Below are 20,352 nucleotides of genomic sequence, written 5' to 3'. Positions count from 1 at the left end.
GGCAAACCACATCAGTATTCTTGCCTTGAAACCCCATGAACAGTATGAAAAGGGGAAAATATAGGATACTGAAAAATGAACTCCTCAGGTCAGTAGGTGCCCAGTATGCTACTAGAGATCAGTGGAGAAATAACTCCAGAAAGAATGAAGAGACGGAGCCAAAGCAAAAACAATACCCAGTTGTGGATGTGACTGGTGATGGAAGCAAGGTCTGATGCTGTAAAGAGCAATATTGCATAGGAACCTGGAATGTCAGGTCCATGAATTAAAGCAAATTGGAAGTGGTCAAACCGGAGATGGCAAGAATGAACGTCGACATTCTAGGAATCAGAGAACTAAAATGTACTGGAATGGGTGAATTTAACTCAGATGACCATTATATCTACTACTGCAGGCAGGAATCCCTCAGAAGAAATGGAGTAGCCATCATGGTCAACAAAAGAGCCCGAAATGCAGTACTTGGATGCAATCTCAAAAATGACAGAATGATCTCTGTTCGTTTCCAAGGCAAACCATTCAATATCACTGTAATCCAAGTCTATGCCCTGACTAGTAATGCTGAAGAAGCTGAAGTTGAATGATTCTATGAAGACCTACAAGACCTTCTAGAACTAACACCCAAAAAAGATGTCCTTTTCATTATAGGGGACTGGAATGCAAAAGTAGGAAGTCAAGAAATACCTGGAGAAACAGGCAAATTTGGCTTTGGAGTACAGAATGAAGCAGAGCAGAGGCTAACAAAGTTTTGCCAAGAGAATGCACTGGTCATAGCAAACACCCTCTTCCAACAACACAAGAAAAGACTCTACACATGGACATCACCAGATGGCCAACACCAAAATAAGATTGATCATTTTCTTTGCAGCCAAAGATGGAGAAGCTCTATACAGTCAGCAAAAACAAGACTGGGAGCTGACTGTGTCTCAGACCATGAACTTCTTCTTGCCAAATTCAGACTTAAGTTGAAGAAAGTAGGGAAAACCACTAGACCATTCAGGTATGACCTAAATCAAATCCCTTATGATTTTACCGTGGAAGTGACACATAGATTCAAGGGATTAGATCTGATAGAGTGCCTGAAGAACTATGGACAGAGATTCATGACATTGTACAGGAGGCAGTGATCCAGACCATCCCCAGAAAAAGAAATGCAAAAGGCAAAGTAGTTGTCTGAGGAGGCCTTACAAACAGTTATGAAATGAGGAGAAGTGAAAGTAAAGGAGAAAAGGAAAGATATACCCATTTGAATGCAGAAGTCCAAAGAATGGGAAGGAGAGATAAGAAAGCCTTCCTCAGTGATCAATGCAAAGAAATAGAGGAAAATAATAGAATGGGAAAGACTAGAGATCTCTTCAAGAAAATTAGAGATACCAATAGAACTTTTCATGCAAAGATGGGCACAATAAAGGACAGAAATGGTGTGGACCTAACAGAAGGAGAAGATATCAAGAAGAGGTGGTAAGAATACACAGAAGAACTGTACAAAGATCTTCATGACCCAGATAATCACCATGGCTTGATCATTCACCTAGAGCCAGACATCCTGGAATGTGAAGTCAAGTGGCCCTTAGGAAGCATCATTACAAACAAAGCTAGAGGAGGTGATGGAATTCCAGTTGAGCTATTTCAAATATAAAAGATGATGCTCTGAAAGTGCTTCACTCAATATGCAAGAACATTTGGAAAACTCAGCAGTGGCCACAGGACTGGAAAAGGTCAGTTTTCATTCCAATCCCAAAGAAAGGCAATGCCAAAGAATGCTCAAACAACCTCACAATTGTACTCATGGCACACACTAGTAAAGTAATGCTCAAAATTCTCCAAGTCAGGTTTCAACAGCATGTGAACCATGAACTTCCAGATGTTCAAGCTGGATTTAGAAAAGGCAGAGGAACCAGAGGTTAAATTGCCAACATCTGCTGGATCATCAAAGAAACAAGAGAGTTCCAGAAAAATGTCTACTTCTGCTTTATTGACTATGCCAAAGCCTTTGACTGTGTGGATCACAACAATTTGTGGAAAATTCTTCAAGACATGGGAATACCAGACCACCTGACCTGCCTCCTGAGAAATCTGGATGCAGGTCAAGCAACAACAGTTAGAACTGGCCATGGAACAACAGACTGGTTCCAAATAGGAAAAGGAGTACATCAAGGCTGTATATTGTCACCCTGTTTATTTAACTTACATGCAGAGTATATCATGAGAAATGGTAGACTGGATGAAACACAAGCTGGAATCAAAATTGGCGAGAGAAATATCAATAACCCCAGATATGCAGATGACACCACACTTATGGCAGAAAGCGAAGCAGAACTACAGAGCCTCTTGATGAAAATGAAAGAGGAGAGTGGAAAAGTTGGCTTAAAGCTCAACATTCAGAAAACTTAAGATCATGGCATCTGGTCCCATCATTTCATGGCCAATAGATGGAGAAACAATGGAAGGAGTGACAGACTTTATTTTGGGGGGGCTCCAAAATCTCTGCAGATGGTGACTACAGTCATGAAATTAAAAGACCCTTACTCCTTGGAAGAAAATTTATGACCAACCTAGATAGCATGTTAAAAAGCAGAGACATTGCTTTGTCCTTAAAGGTCCATCTAGTCAAAACTATGTTTTTTCCAGTAGTCATATATGGATGTCAGAGTTGGACTATAAAGAAAGTTGAGTGCCAAAGAATTGATGCTTTTGAATTGTGGTGTTGGAGAAGACTCTTGAGAGTCCCTTGGACTGCAAGGAGATCCAACCAGTCCGTCCTGAAGGAAATCAGTCCTGGATATTCATTGGAAGGACGGATGCTGAAGCTGAAACTCCAATACTTTGGCCACCTGATGTAAAAAACTGACTCATTGGAAAATACCCTAATGTTGGGAAAGATTGAAGGCATGAGAAGCAGACAATAAAGGATGAGTTGGTTGGATGGCATCACAGACTCAATGGACATGAGTTTGAGTAAACTCTGGGAGTTGGTGATGGACAGGGAAGCCTCGCCTGCTGCAGTCCATGGGGTCACAAAGAGTTGGACACAACTTCGCAACTGAACTGAACTGAAATGAACTGCCTGTGGTATTTTGTTACAGCAGCCTGAATATACTAAGACATTGAACATCTGAGTGAAGGATAATACTGATACTCTGTTCAATATGTCATTGCAAATTCTTCATGAAAACATATTATATATTAGACTAGAATTCAATCAGGTCACAGAACCCACAGAGTAACCTAAACAAGGAAAGTTGAATACAAAGAATGATCGATTACACAAGGGTGTTACCTATTGAGGAGACCAGAAATCTCTAATGAATGCAGAAGAGATGAGATGGAAAAGTCACTACTCCTAAGACTGAGGCAGAGCACCCAGGGAAGGAACAGAACCCAGAGAGTTGAGACCTAGGATGAGACCAGACTTTGTTAGAGATAATGCAGCCATAGCCCTCTTGATGGTGAAATTTGCTGAGGTTCCAGGAAGGCAGAAGTTCTTTGGTACTTGGTCTCTAGCAATTGAGTTGCTCCACCACAGAACTTATTGGAAAAAAAACTTACTGGCAGAGTCCCAAGGAAAGCTGCCCGTGATAAGGGCCTGTACTGGAGAATTCACTGGAAAGTCACCATCTACAGTGGTAGGCGAAGGTGCCACCTGAGCATTAGCAGAATTTACTGGGACTGCCATGTGCTATCTTCCTGAGTTTACCTTGTAGAACTCATTCTTCTGAGGCCAGCATGTAGGGAAGTTGCCCTTTGGGGTCCTCAGGGGAAGCTGCCCAGGGGTGCTGCTGTGTATGGCTGAGCATCACCTTCTGAGAGTAATGCACACCACAACCAGGAAAAGAAACCTCCAGCTTCCTCGGGGTGCCTTCCTACAGCCTCTCCTGAGAGAATTCAACATCATCCCAGCGAGTAAAGGAGAAATGTTTATAGGTTCCAGTTCCACTACCACAAAGCAGGCAATAAAGAACAGCTTTGAAACCGAGAGGGAACAACTTAATAACTTGCTCAAGTATACAGTAAGAAACGTTTTATGAGACACGACTGTTAGCCAGATTCCTAGGAAACATTTCCTTGAGAAGCCTATAAAATGATGCATTTGCTATTTATAATAGGAAATGTTTAAAGTAGAATTTTTTCATGAGTTATATTATTCTAATATTACATTAATAGGATGTTATATAGTTATTTTAAGCAAACGTGACGAAGACCAAACAGTAACATGAGAAAAAAAAAATAGGACATATAATAGTGCATAGGCTTGTTATGAAAAATAAACTGGAGTACATATTTTCCCTCCCAGAAATTTTCCAAAATGAAATTAGTTTTTACATTGAAATGCTGGAATTGAGAGGCTTTAATTTTTGCTCTTTTAAATTTTCTTAATTGGATATACTACATTTATAATAAAAACTTACATACACTCAAGTCAAAATCAGGTATTTAGACAAACTACTGCCCAAGATCATCAGCAATTTCTCTTTAGAGATGCACTGGGTCACAATCTTGACTGATCCCCCCCGTGAGTGGCACCACGCACTAGAGCTACACGGAACTCTGCACGTTTCCTGAATTAACCCTATTTTTTCACCCACCTTCATGCCTTGTCATATACAATTTCTTCCATGAGACTAATTCCTCCTCTACTGCAGTATCTGCATAATTCAGCTCATGTCACCTGCTTTTCAGAAATTTACAGTGGTTTTCAATCACTGTCTTTGCCCTTACAAGCATGGCTGCTTTTTACTCCTCCTCCACTTATAAGATACTTATATATTCTATAAGATACTTCAAGTATACTTATATATATACTTATATAAGATACTTATATATTCTCCACTTATAAGATACTTAGAAATATTCTAAAAAGATTGAATACTCTTTTGAGTCAATTCTAGTTCAATATTTAATACACTACATTGTAATTTTGGTGTATTTATCTATGTCTCTTTTCAATAATGTGAATTATTCTTTCCAGCCTTGTATTTTTAGTGGTTGATACTATTGCTGGTATGTAGTAAGCAAAGAACAAAGTATAATTGAATGAACAAGTCTTTATATATATATATATGAACTATTTTTTTCTAGGAAGTAGTATTAAAAAGCCTTATAATAAAAACCCTTGATTTTCATTTTCTATTCTGTTCTCAACCTTATCCCCTGCTTATATTTTCTGGGTTTGTTTGGTTGGTTGGTTGGTTGGTTGATTTCTCTCATGGGTAACTGAACTCTCTTTCCACTTACTACACTGATCCCTTGATATAGTGTGGAATAATAGATGATAAAGACATTAAAGGTAGAAATCACTAAGATGCAGTGTTGTCTAAAGCTCTCCATCTAAACTACGTGAACGTCCCTAGTGATGTAAGCAATGGTCACATGCAGAAACAATCTTCCTCTAGTTTCCCTGTGGAAACATTTCCCTAGAGTAACAATTAAGGATTATTCGCCCCACTCATGGTATCCCGAAGGAAGAAAGATTTAATTGATTGTGAATTGGGGAGAGAAAAAAAGCAAAGCATACTCAGTCATCTCATTGATTTTTTTTTTTCTTTTCTAATCTGTCTTCCTGTTGGTCAGAAGTTATACTCTCCAGTCTGGCTTCTCTTAGTAATGAAGAAGACTTTTATTTTTTATTTCCATCTTATAGATGGAATTCTTATGTCTAGTTCACCTTTAGTTTGAAACTCAAGTAGGAAAAAATGATTTAATAACCGCCACCTAAAATTTCAGTACAATCAAAAGCATGCTATGTCCTACGAGAGCTGTTCTCTTCATCCCTGCATGCTAAGTTGCTTCAATCATGTCTGACTCTTTGCAACCTTATGGACTGTAGCCCACCAGGCTCCTCTGTCCATGGGATTCTCCAGGCAAGAATACTGGAGTGGGTTGCCATGCCCTCCTCCAGGGGATCTTCCCAACCCAGGAAACGAACTCGTGTCTCTTACGTGTCCTGCATTGGCAGGCAGGTTCTCTACCACTAGCACCACCTGGGAAGCCCTCCCTTCACCACTGTGGCACATAAAATACCAGTGGGCAACCCTGACTGATGCTGTAGGGGAGATGAATAATATTAAAAGTGCTGATTATGTGCAACACCCAATGTACTAACTTTACCCTTACATCTTTCTCTTCTACTCTTGAAAACTGAAGAGGATGCAAAAACTAGTGAAATGTTACTTAGGGAAATCACTGACTATACCTTAACTTCCTTTAAAAAATTTATTTATAAACTTTAAAATGATTCCATCTTTATTAGCGGGTATTATTAAGAACAAATAATTTCCAAGTTCTAAAGATGAAAATATCAGTGTGTTATGATCTTAGTGTGGCAACTACCACTCTGGTAGTTGCACTACCATAGTGCATCAGGCCAGCTAGGAGAAGTTTTATTCTAACAAGGAATTCTATAATAGTCTCAACCAAATGGTCAAACTTGCTTGGAAGACGACACTATTAATTTTCTTTGAAAAGTTCAGTGATTCTCCACCTATAATTCCAAATGCCTTTATTTAACCCAAAGATTTGTGTTCATCCGACTGAATATAAGTACTGTTTCCTCTTCATATTACACGTGCTATCCACACACTGGAAATGGAGTAATAAACATGAGGGTATTATTAGAATGATACAATGTTCTGACAACATTAACCAATTGTTCTTACTGTTCAAATGCCATCAGGCAGATAATTTTCACATCATTAATTATAGTCATTGTCAAGAAATGCCAGAAGCAGCATTTTTTAATGAAAGATAAGGATTTAAGAAATAATACCTTGTTTAATGGGATTATATAAATGTCTGATTAGTCAATAAGCACACATTATGTAAAAAAAAAACCTGTTATTTAGATTCTATATTAGTGCAATCATGTAAAAGAGCCAGAGTGTGGTGTTCACATGCAGTGTTCTATAAAATGTTGATATATGGAAAACAGAGTGACCCTAATTCACAACTGTAGAATTAATCCAACCAGTGGTACTGTCATCTTCTAAATCACTTTCAATATTAGTATAACCCTCTCTTCTCCTATCACAAAAGCTTAAGTTTCAGGACACCTGGATCACGCTGATATTTGGAAGAAAATAACATCCTAGTAGCAGGTTTTTAGGATGCTTTGCCAACATGGCAGATGTAGACAGATGTTCATTTCCGTTTGCAATCTGCATCATGGAGTTCAGAATTTCCATTAACTTCAAAGAAGACTTGAAGTACTGAAGCTACACTTAGAGATAACACAAAGTACTGGGTGTAGTAATGTAAGTCATACCGAACTGGGTGCAGAGTGTAACCTGCGGCAATATATATAAAATAAAAACGTATGCTATGCAAAAGCTGTAATGCCAATCCATATGTCAAAACAAGAAGATTATGGAACTTCAGTGTTTCTATACACTTTTCTAACTAATTATGCATGTTAAACAAGAATTTGGAAAGTTGGGTCTTATATAAAGAGAATGAAATAGAAACCTGAATTGGAATAAATGTTTCAGTATTACTTAAAACTAAAATAGCTTGTAGCTAAACATAATGGATGCAAACATCAGAGAAGACAGATGAATGTAAAAATTTCTAAGTCTTCATTCTGCTTTTAGGGAAACAGTATCTAAAATATCTGAATATAGTTTGTTAAAGATAATGGGTCTCTATAGTTTGATTTCCACAAGATCCTTTAAAATTCATACAAGTTACAGGTGCAAAGATAATCTTCATGGGTTTGTTCATATCCTTCCCCTCTCAATTTCATTTCAGAGCTGCTGGGTTCTACCTCTGTGAAAATGGCAATATATGCATAAATTTAAGCTATTTGCTTTCATGTTAACACTCTCCTTTCCCTTTTAGAGAAGTTCACTTTTCAATCTGAGAATTTAAAATTTGATATGCTTGTAACAGAAATATTTGATAAATTTTCTACAATCCTTATACACAGATAAAACTACACATCAGTTTGTTGTATTTTATGTTTTTAATTAAAGGTATATAATTGATAGGTTATTTTTCATATCTTTTAGTTATCAATAGATCAAAATATGTTACTCTGGAAAACATGCCTCTGCCTCTAGATTGAAGGGTATAATTGATGTTTGATTTTACTACTGAATTAACCTATTGGGTTGGCTAAAAGGTTCATTTAGTTTTTTCTATAAGATCTTAACCCAATACCTTAAACAGTATGTCATGGACATTTCCTATTCACTGATAAGTAAATTAAGACAGCATTTTATGGGTAACCATATTCTACAATTCACTTAATAATGTACCAGATTCTATCATGCCGTGTACCATAATTTACTAAAAGTTTTCTGAGTGTCTGACTTTTTCCAATATTTTGCTACTACAAATAGTGGAGCTTTGGAAGTATTTTGTGATTTGCTGTCCACTTTTGATTTCATTTGAAATAAATTTTCTGAAGTATGTTTGCTGAGTCAAATGGTTTACAAAAGAGTAAGGATTCTTATATATTTTAACAAGTTGTCCCACATGAAAAGTCATACCAGCAAACTCACACAGATAGCCCAGCAATTTATGTAAGTTCTAGCTTCTCCATATCTTCATCAATGCTGTAAAGAGTATTTTTTTTCATCTTTGAGGCTTTGATAAGCCTTCATGACTTATCAAATGATAAGCATCTCATTTGCACTAGCTTTCTTTGACTATTAGTGAGATCTGTGATTCTCTCTCTGCTTGAAACAACAGCTAAACAACTGCTAAATAACAGCATTTCTCCTCAATGTCAAGGAACTTAACTAATGTATCAATTCTCAGAATATTTTATCTTTCCAACACCAAACCTGGAAACTCACTGTATGGGTATTGATCTTCAACTGTGTAGATTTCGAAATCATCCCTGAATAAACTGTAAGTAAGCCGGTGGGCATTTGGAGAATCAGGTGGACTCCAGGAAAGATTGATAGCAGAAGAACTTTGAACTTGTCCTCTGGGTGGAGGTTGCTGGGATGGAGCTAAATTACAATGAAGAGAGCATGTATTAGCAAAGGCAATCAATAATGACACAAGTAAACTGAAGTAAGATACCCAGCAAAGAGGTCTTTCTGATTCAAGATTACTTTATCAAGAAGACATGTGGTTTACCATGACATTAATAAACAAAGGGCATACATCATGTGTTCTCTAAAACAAAGCTTTTTATCTATAAATATAAAACACATTTGTAGGTCAACACAGCTGACATAAATACGGTTGGGGACAAACCACAAAAGTTTACATTAAGCACTTACTTTTATTGAAGTATCATTGACGTATTCATTTCATATGTATAACAGAGTGATTTGATGCTTGTTTAGATTATGTACCATACACAGTTATTACAGTATTATTAACTATACCCCCTGTATTGTACATTACATCCCCGTGACTTATTTTGTAATAAGAAGTTTGTACTTCTTAATCCCCTTCATCTACTTCACCCATTCCCTTACCCTTACCCCAACACTACTCCTTTGGCAACCACTGGTTTAGTCTGTGTCTGTTAGTCTGTATCTGCTTTATTTGTTAATTTTTTAAGATTCCACATGTAAATGGAAACATACAGTATTTGTCTTACTCTTCTTTCTTTGAATTTTTGTGAGAAATCATCCAAAGATGTATTTTCTACTTAATTAATTTAAAAGTTGACATAAATTATGTTGAAACTTGAAATTTAAGTCATATAATTTTTAGACTTTTAAGAGAAAACTTTCCATTCCATTAAGCATAATGCCTCATCTAGCTCCACAGAGCACAGTGTGAAAGAATAAAAGTTAGTGATACAAATAGCTATGGATGCTAAGGATGTTAGGATAAACATTAGCAAGAAACAATTTAAATGTACTATATGAACACACAAAGTACCTGTTAGAGGTGCCATGACTGCTTTTAACACCTGTTAAAAATGCTGGGATTGTAACATAGAAAATAGCTTATGGTTACCAAAGGGGAAAGCAGGGGGCAGTGGGGTGTTAAGGGATAAATTATGAGTTTGGGATTAAAAGATACATACTACTATATACAAAACAGATAACAAGGAACTATTGCTTAGCACAGGGAACTATATTTAGTATCTTGTAATAATCTATAATGGGAAAAATCTGAAAAATAATAAACACCCACACATATATATAACTGAATCATTTTGTTGTACACCTGAAACTAACACAACATTGTAACAACTATACTTCAATTTTAAAATGCTGTGATTGTTAGAGATTATATGATTGCTTCCATTAGGAATGTAACAGCATTCATCTCATGATTTTAGTGATATCTTTATAGTACATAAATATATTTTATGAACACTTTGTTTCTTATCACTGTGTATTTTTTCTTAGTCTCTCTATTTTGAAGAGTAAGTCTACATTTTTCTCCAGAATATATAAAGGTGAAGGAGAAAAACAATATCTAGTTATATTTCAAGGGCAATCAACCACCAGTTTATTTATCCCTTTCTGGTTTAAGATACATAACCCTTCATCCATTGGGGAAGCATAATCTAATCAGATTTTCTCATTAAAGAAGATGACAAAGGCACAGGTTACTGTTAACTTATTTTTAAAACCATTACTTTTTCTGTTGAGAAAAACAAAATCGTGAATCAAATAATTATCAATATTTTCATATGAAATATCTATAGTCACTAGGTGATCGTCAATGTTTCAGAAGACAAGAGTGCACTCACATGATTTAATAAAGATCTAAAGCTATTTTCCAAAGGGTGGGCAGAGGGTAAAGAAATTAAAAGGCATGGAGCAGTACTCTGGGAAGTAATAGCAAAGCTCTTTTACTCTTTATGTCATGGGCCAAGACCAACCCCAGGATCAGTGATTCACTAGAAACTCATTGACTCATCGTAAGTCTACCCTTGGGTAAGATTTACTACAGAGGAAGGATACAGAGTACAATCAACATAGGGTAAAGGCACACGGGGGAAGTCTGGGGGAAGCCAAGCACAAGCTTCCTATCACACAGGATGTGTTTCATTCCCCCAGCAAGACATGAATACACACATGAAATGTTGCCAACCAGGGAAGTTGATTAGAAACTCAGCGCCCAGAGTTCATACTGGAAACCATTCATGATAGGCAGCCTCTATCTCCCACATACCATAATTTCGGACTCCCAGAAGGAAAGCAGGTGTTAAGCAAAAACCATGTCATTTATGCAAAATTTAAGGGACAGTGAGCCACTCGACAGTTCTGAGGATGGTGGGAAATGCTAAAAAAATCCAAGTTCCCAGATGGCCACCAAATGCCAACTTTGTAAGCAAATCTTTCTGAAGATAAGCATTCAAGCCTGCTATGTCAGCTTTTCCTACACTTATACCTAGCTCAAAGGGGCACAGCTCTCAGGGACACAGAGGGATGTGAGAAGAGCATCATTTGACCACTCACTGAAGGGCAGTGCCAGCTCAGGGCCACTCCTACACTGAGTCAGGGGGCTAGGGATTAAATATTCTGACTTCCCTTTCTCCCAGTTCTCTTCCAGATGACTGGAAGTTCCTACATGTAGCTGAAGCCAACTGAAAGTCATGGAGCAAGGGAACCTGCTGACACGGACCATACCAAATCTTGAGGGACCGAGTACTGTTAGAAGTATAGAGTAGCAATGTTAAGTCACCCTACACACCAGGCAAAGACTCTCAAAGAGCTATTACTAATTCATTGGTACTCATACACTCCACTTTAAAGCCATGCTATAGATGAATAATAACATTTTAAGACAGTATATCAAGACCACCGAATTTGAAATGTGTAAAATTCCATATCTTATACATAGGTTCCCTAAAGGCAATGTCTCCAGACCTACAGTAGATAATACTGATGTCATATTTTTGAGGAAAAATATTCAACCTAGATATATTCTTATTCTTCCTCTTTTATCTTATTTGGGGGGGGGAGTTCATTGTTATGTTGGGCTTCCCTGGTAGCTCAGCTGATAAAGAATCTGCCTACAGTGCAGGAGACCCCTGTTTGATTCCTGGGTTGGGAAGATCCCCTGGAGAAGGGAACATCTACTCACTCCAGCATTCTGGCCTGGAGAATCCCATGGACTGTAAAGAGTTGGACACAACTGAGCAACTTTCACTATCACCTTTCACATTGTTATGTTAAAATTCCAACTGTCTGTATGCCGATATAGATATAAGACAACCGTATTAACAATCTCACAATGACACACAAAAAGAGAATTATTTCCAAATAGCACCTTATATTTTTTAATTCAAAGACCTGCCATATTTTAATACAGTCACTTTGGTTGGTTTAATACTGACAGCACATCTGAACTTTCAGTGAATTTAATTTAGGGCTCTAAATCCAATTTTTCTTGGTGGAACTTCAAAAACTCATGAACTGTCTCATCTACAGTACTCTCAGAGAGACTGGTAATCCATGGCAACATAATATTTTTTAGAGAATATTAGTGATTACATCTAAAACTCTGCATGCTCTCAGGAACACAAAAGATTGCAGAGTTTAGAGCAATAAAAACTGACCTTCAGACTACTTTATAAGATAGCAAAACACTATCTTAGTGTTTTGTGGGATGACTGAAACAGATATTTCAGTCCCATGTAAAGGATGTACAAAATGATTTGCATTGCATGAAAATCTCCTTGGCAATATACACAATCACACACATACACACACACCTAGGCTCTTTCAAATATTTAAATTTGATTACTTTGTATGACAATCTCTAACAACAATCTTGTCTGACTTCACAGTATAAATGAATAGTGCTTGTTTGACATTTATATGAGAATTTTCAAAGACCTGAGGTTTAGATAGTTTGATACCACTCTAAGAATAATTGTTTGGAAATCCTGAGCATAAGATGACTTAAACCCACTTTTATGTGCTGAGAGTAGGATTCTAAGAAAATGGTCATACACTCATTAATCAAAATAGCAAAGAATGTTATTTGCATGTAGACTCTCTTTTAAGGAAGGAAAGTATATTGTGACTACATCTATCAGTTGGGGACTATATCCCAGCTTTGGGACTTTGGTAACTGTATGATTATAGCCAAATTTCAGTTGGATGCTCTGCACCTTTCCTCATTTATAATAAGAACATAATAATGTCTACCTGTGAGAGCCAAAGCAACTATTATAAATATATTCTAAAAATTAAAGAAAAATATGATAATTATGTTTCAATAAAAAGGGAATTTCAATAGAGAAATAGAATGCATAAAAACACCAAAACCCAGATGAACAACTGAACTATAACTGAAATGGAAAGTTCGCTAAGCAGGCTCAATGGCAGATTTGAAAAAAAAGAAGAAAAAAAATCAGAAGAAAAAGAAGAAAAAAAACTTCCATGGTCCTCCAGTGGGTAAGACTCCATGCTTCCAATGCAGGGGGCCTGGGTTTGATTCTTGGTCGGGGAACTAAATCCCACATGCCACAACTGAGAGCTTGCATGTCAGAACCAATGATCCCATGTGCTGCAAAAGAGACTGAGGATCCTACATGCTGCAACTAATACCCAGCATGACAAATAAATATTAACACAAGAATCAGTAAACTTGATATAAAGCAACAAACAGAACTTAAAGATATACCAGTATGACTTATCCAATCCAAATAACAAAGAAAAAATGAACAAAAGTGAAAAGAGCCTCAGAGACCTGAGAGAAAATGTCAGATATACCATGGGTCAACATATGTGCAATAGGAATGAACCACAAAAGAGAGAAAAGACACAGAAAGGAGAAAAAAGATTTGAAGAAATATGGACTCAAACTTTTCAAATTCCATGTAAAACACTTATCTCCAGTTCCAAAAAGCATAATGAATCCAAGCAGGACACACACAAGGTGATTCAGACCTCAACACAGCACAATCAAACCTGAGAAAGACAAAGACAAAATCTTGAAAGCAGCAAGGGAAAAATGATCCATACACAACCAAAGGAAAATACAACTACAGGCTTACAGAAACAATGGATGCCAGAATGTAGTAAAATGACATATTTAAAGTCCTAAAAAAAAAAGTTGGTACCAAGAATTCTCTATCTAGAAAAAACTACTCATCAAAAATAAGATAAAGATATTTTCCAGGATTAAAAAAAAAAAAAAAACTAAGAAAATTCATTGTTAGCAATTTAGCCCTACAAAACCTAGAAATACTGGATACAGTTTGAAAATAATAAAGCAATCCATCAAACTAAAAGGAAATGATAAAGAGAGTATATTGAATCATGCGAAGGTAGAAAAAAACACAAGAGGCAAATATGTGGGTAAATTATGTGGATAAATATTGAAGTTGGTCCTGATATCAAGACTAAAGCTACAGTGATCAGAACAACATGGCATAAGAAGAGACAAAAGGATAAATGGACTAGGAGAGAGACTTAGTATGATCAATTGACTTTCTTACGTGATAATACATAACTAACAAAATTTACCATTTTAGCCATTTCTAGAGTATGTTTTAGAGGCATTAAGTACATTCAGAATGTTGTGTAACCATTCTGCTATTCATTTCTAAAACTTTAATTATCCTAAACAGAAACTCTGTACCCATTAAACAACTTTTCATTCCCCTCCCACAGCGTCTGTTAATGACTGCTTTGCTTTCGATGTGCATATCATGTGTGTGCTCAGTCATGTCCGACTCTTTGTAGCCTCCTGGACGGCAGCCCACCAGGCTCCTCCATTCATAGGATTTTCCAGGCAAGAATACTGGAGTGGGCTGCCATGTCCTCCTCCAGGGGATCTTCCCAACTCAGGGACTGAACCCACATCTCTGGTGTCTCCTGCATTGGCAGAAGGGTTTTTTTAACCAGTAGCGCCACCTGGGAAGCCCTGCGTATGTGTATGAATTTGCCTATTCTAGGTAACTCATATAAATGCAATTATGTAATATATTTTTTTCATGTCTGACTTATTCTGCTTGGTATAATGTTTTCAAAGTTTAACCATATTGTGCATGCTCAGTTACTAAGTTGTGATTGACTCTTTGTGACCCCATGGACTGTAGAGCCTACCAGGATCCTCTGTCCCTGGGAACCATATTATAATGTATATTAGCATTTCATTCACTTTTATGGATGAATAATATTCAGCTGTGTGTATATATCACATTCTTCTTATATACTTATCTTTTGATGGACACTTAGGTTTTTATGCCTTTTGAGTATTGTGACTATTGTTACATGAACACTGGTATACATATATCTGCTTAAGTTACTGCTTTTAATTCTTAGGAGTATTTACCTAAGGGGAGAAATTGCTAGACTATATAGTAATTCTGTGTTTAAAAGCATCAAAATATTTTCCACAATGACTGTACCATTTTACAGACACATCAGCAATGCATAACTGTACCAATTTCTCTGTAGCCTTGCCAAACTTGTTATTTTACATATTTTGAGATGGGGCATCTAAATGAGTATAAAATGGTATCTCATTGTGGCTTTGGTTTGCTTTCCCTAATAAGCAATAATACTGAGTATCTTTTCAAGTATTTATTGGGTATATGCATATTTTCTTTCAAAAATGCCTATTCAAATCCTTTGTCCTTTTTTAAATTAAATTCTTTGTTTTTTGTTGTTGAGCTGTAGTTCTTTATAATATTCTAGATACTAATCCCCTATCAGATATTGATTTGTATTATTTTCTCACATTTTGTGAGTTGTCTTTTCTCTTAATAGTGTATTTCAATGCCAAAATTTTGAATTTTGAAGAACTCAGATTTACCTTTTTCCTTTTTTTTTTTTCTATGACTTTTGTGTCATATCAAGGAAAACTGATGCTTTTGAACTATGGTGTTGGAGAAGACTGTTGAGAGTCCCTTGGACTGCAAGGAGATCCAACCAGTCTATCTTAAAGGAGATCAGTCCTGGGTGTTCATTGGAAGGACTGATGTTGAAGCTGAAACTCCAATAATTTGGCCACCTGATGTGAAGAGCTGACTCATTTGAAAAGACCCTGATGCTGGGAACGATTGAGGGCAGGAGGAAAGGGGAAAGACAGAGGATGAGATGTTTGGATGGCATCACCAACTCAATGGACATGACTTTGGGTAGGCTCCAGGAGTTGGTGGTGGACAGGGAGGCCTGGCATTCTGCAGTTCATGGGTCACAAAGAGTCGGACGCAACTGAGTAACTGAACTGAACCATATGAATATGAGTATAATGTTAGCCATTGGGTCAGTTGATTTTTTGCCTATATACCTGGATAGTTTAATAAGGAAAGGTAATAATCATTTTTAAAGTACGTTAAAGGAACATTTGAATATCCATGTTTCAAAAAATAAAAATGAAATAAAAAAGAAAGAAGCTAATCATAGACCTAATGTGAAAGCTAATAATATAAAATTTTGTATGATAATACAGGATAAAATCTTTGTTGCACTGGGTCAAGAATAATTTCTTAGATAAAATGCAAAAAGTTATGATCCAACAAAAAAAATTAACTTTGGTAAATTACACTTCATCACAATTAAAAGCTCTTGGTTTTAAAAACATACCATTAAGAAAATTTTAAATACAATTCACAAAATGGGAGGAAATAGTTACAATTTGTATCTCAAGTATATAAAGAAATTCTTTAACTCAGTAATATAAGCAACTCAAAACATGGGCAAAAGACATAAAAAACACTTTACCAAAGAAAACACAGGAACAGTAAATAAAAACATGAAAAGGTACTCAAAAGCATTTGTCAGTAAAAAAAAAAAAATGAAAATGAAAAACTACAATGAGATACTACTATTTCACACACATAAAGTGGCTATGATATACTGAAAGTCATTCAGTCATACCTGACTCTTTGTAACCCCATATACTGTAGCCTGCCAGGTTCCTCTGTCCATGGGGATTCTCCAGGCAAGAATACTGGAGTGGGTAGCCATTCCCTTCTCCAGGAAATCTTCCCAACGCAGGGATGGAACCCAGGTCTATCTGCATTGCAGGCAGATTCTTTACTGTCTGAGCCACCAGGGAAGTCCATAATGATACATGGTCAATGCCAAATGCTACTGAGGTCATAGAGAAACTGGATCTCCCAAAAATTGCAGGTAGAAATGCAAAATAGTATAGCCATGATGGTAAATAACTTGAAAGTTTCTGAAAAAGTTCCAAACACACTCAGCATATACTCACTATATTCTAAGACAAACCTAAGAGACATAAAAACATGTCCATATGAAGACTTGCACCCATATGTTCATGACAGTGTTATTCATAGTGGATAAACACCGGAAGCAATTTGTATGCACAACTCAATGGATTAAAAAAAATATAGTAAATGGTATCTTACTCAACAATTAAAAGGAATTAACTACTGAGATAAATAAAAACATGGACGAATCTCAAAAATACAGTGCTGAGAGAAAGGAGTCAGATACAAAAACCTAAATATTGTATGATTTCATTTCTATAAAATATTTTAGATAGGCAAAATTGTGTCAGGAACTAGATAATGAGTTACTTGAGGCTATAAGCTGAAGTGGGAATTGACTGAAAATGGGTCCATGGGAACTTTTCCGAAGTGATAGAAATATTTTATGACTGGATTATAGTTATGCTTGCACAACAATAAATTTACTGATATTCAACAAACCGTACACTTAAAATGGTTAAATTTATGATATATAAATCATAATTCAATAAAGCTGTTAATAGATGGACAGGTTTCTGAGAAGATGGCAGTGTAAGAAGAACCAGGAATCTGTTTTCCCACCAAGACAACAGTTTGCACTGGCAGAATCTAATGTAACTACCTTGGAACTCTGGAGTCTATTGAAGGCTTGCAACTTCCAGGAGAAGGGTTGAATGGTAAATTGCAGGTAATTTTGATCAATTTCAGCTCTTTGTACAGTAGAAGTACCCATCTCCCACCCCTGCTCCATGAAAGGAAGCTGTGCGCGTGTTTCTGGAACAGAGTGCACACAGCCTGCAGGAACCAGAGTGGGCAAAAAGACCCTTTTGTCCAAATACTGGGAATCTGTGCTCTGATTGCTGATTGTTGCTTCTTATCACAGAGTTGCAGACAAAAAGGACAGTGGCCATTGTTCAACCACCTGCACCACTGCAAGTATCCCCTCAGAGATCAAAAGGACTTTAAGAAGAATTTAAAAGCCAGTACTCTATCCTTTTATTTTTCTCTCCTTACCCTTTTTGTAATCAGTCAGATATTTATATATGCATAGGTTATATATGTACTTAAATCTTCTTTATATTCAATTCACATTTATATTTATCCTTTTTTATCATTCACATTTTTAAATCTCTATTTACAGAGGATCCTATAGCTTTCCTTAAAGCAATTTTACTGTGATAAAATATATATAGCATAAAATTTAGCAAATTAACCATTTTTAAATGTACAGTTAAGTGATATTAAACATCTTCATAATGTTGTACACCAACAAACTGGATAATCTCAATGAAAAGGACAAAATCCTAGAAAGACAAAACTTACCAAGACTAAATCACAAAGAAATAAAGCATCTGGATAGACCTGTATTAGTAATGAAATTGAATCAGTAATCAAAATCTTGCAACAAAGAAAAGTCCTGGACTTGATGAATTATTTGGTAAAGTATATCAAACTAAATAAAAACCAATACCAATTCTTCTCAAACTTATCCAAATATTTGAAGAGGAGGGAACCCGTCCTAACTCAGTCTCTGAGGCCAATATTTCCCTGATGCCAAAGCCAGAAAAAGGCAAAAGAAAAGACAACTACAGAACAATATATCTCATGAATTGATGAAAATATCCTCAACAAAGTACTAGCAGATGAAATTCAGCAATATATTAGGATGATGGCCACAGGACTGGAAAAGGTCAGTTTTCATTCCAATCCCAAAGAAAGGCAATGCCAAAGAATGCTCAAACTACCTCACAATTGCACTCATCTCACATGCTAGTAAAGTAACGCTCAAAATTCTCCAAGCCAGGCTTCAGCAATACGTGAACCGTGAACTTTCTGATGTTCAAGCTGGTTTTAGAAAAGGCAGAGGAACCAGAGATCAAATTGCCAACATCCACTGGATCATGGAAAAAGGGAAAGAGTTCCAGAGAAACATCTATTTCTGCTTTATTGACTATGCCAAAGCCCTTGACTGTGTAGATCACAACAAACTGTGGAAAATTCTGAAAGAGATGGGAATACTAGACCACCTGATCTGCCTTTTGAGAAATATATATGCAGGTCAGGAAGCAACAGTTAGAACTGGACATGAAACAACAGACTGGTTCCAAACAGGAAAAGGAGTACGTCAAGGCTGTATATTGTCACCCTGCTTATTTAACTTATATGCAGAGTACATCATGAGAAACGCTGGGCTGGAAGAAGCACAAGCTGGAATCAAGATTGCCGGGAGAAATATCAATAACCTCAGATATGCATATGACACCACCCTTATGGCAGAAAGTGAAGAGGCACTAAAAAGCCTCTTGATGAAAGTGAAAGTGGAGAGTGAAAAAGTTGGCTTAAAGCTCAACATTCAGAAAACGAAGATCATGGCTTCTGGTCCCATCACTTCATGGGAAATAGATGGGAAAACAGTGTCAGACTTTATTTTTGGGGGCTCCAAAATCACTGCAGATGGTGACTGCACCCAAGAAATTAAAAGACACTTACTCCTTGGAAGGAAAGTTATGACCAACCTAGATAGCATATTCAAAAGCAGAGACATTACTTTGCCAACAAAGGTTCGTCTAGTCAGATCAGATCAAATCAGTTGCTCAGTCGTGTCCGACTCTTTGCAACCCCATGAATCACAGCACGCCAGGCCTCCCTGTCCAACACCAACTCCCGGAGTTCACTGAGACTCACGTCCATGGAGTCAGTGGTGCCATCCAGCCATCTCACCCTCTGTCGTCCCCTTCTCCTCCTGCCCCCAATCCCTCCCAGCATCAGAGTCTTGTCCAATGAGTCAACTCTTCGCATGAGGTGGCCAAAGTACTGGAGTTTCAGCTTTAGCATCATTCCTTCCAAAGAAATCCCAGGGCTGATCTCCTTCAGAATGGACTGGTTGGATCTCCTTGCAGTCCAAGGGACTCTCAAGAGTCTTCTCCAACACCACAGTTCAAAAGCATCAATTCTTCGGCACTCAGCCTTCTTCACAGTCCAACTCTCACATCCATACATGACCACAGGAAAAACCACAGCCTTGACTAGACGAACCTTTGTTGGCAAAGTAATGTCATGACTTAAACATGAAAGAAAAATAAAAGACTCCCAAATCAAAAAGGAAAATTATCTTTGTTTATAGATGATCTTTTATATAGAAAACCCTAAAGATTCCACACACAAAAAAAACATTTAGAACTAATAAATTAATTAAGGAATGCTGCAAAATACAATACAAAGTCAATAAACAAAAATCAGTGGGCTTTCCAGGTGGC

The 20,352-nt window shown here is 36.8% G+C and overlaps 1 protein-coding gene across 1 annotated transcript in view; it reads right to left on the bottom strand.

Annotated features, from left to right (window-relative positions):
- Positions 1–20,352, bottom strand: part of USH2A (usherin) — a 300,571-nt gene that overhangs the window by 29,420 nt on the left and 250,799 nt on the right. The window contains exon 18 of the mRNA XM_086345320.1: positions 8,793–8,951. Within this exon, the coding sequence (XP_086201446.1) occupies positions 8,793–8,951 (159 nt within the window). The remainder of the gene's footprint in view (positions 1–8,792; positions 8,952–20,352) is intronic.

This window comes from Bos grunniens, chromosome 16, assembly GCF_055505025.1.
Source record: "Bos grunniens cultivar Pamir isolate PY7600 chromosome 16, Bosgru_T2T1.0, whole genome shotgun sequence".
NCBI classification, from domain to species: Eukaryota; Metazoa; Chordata; class Mammalia; order Artiodactyla; family Bovidae; genus Bos; species Bos grunniens.
Note: the sequence above shows the minus strand (reverse complement) of the source record. Positions and strands in the feature narration are given on the sequence as shown.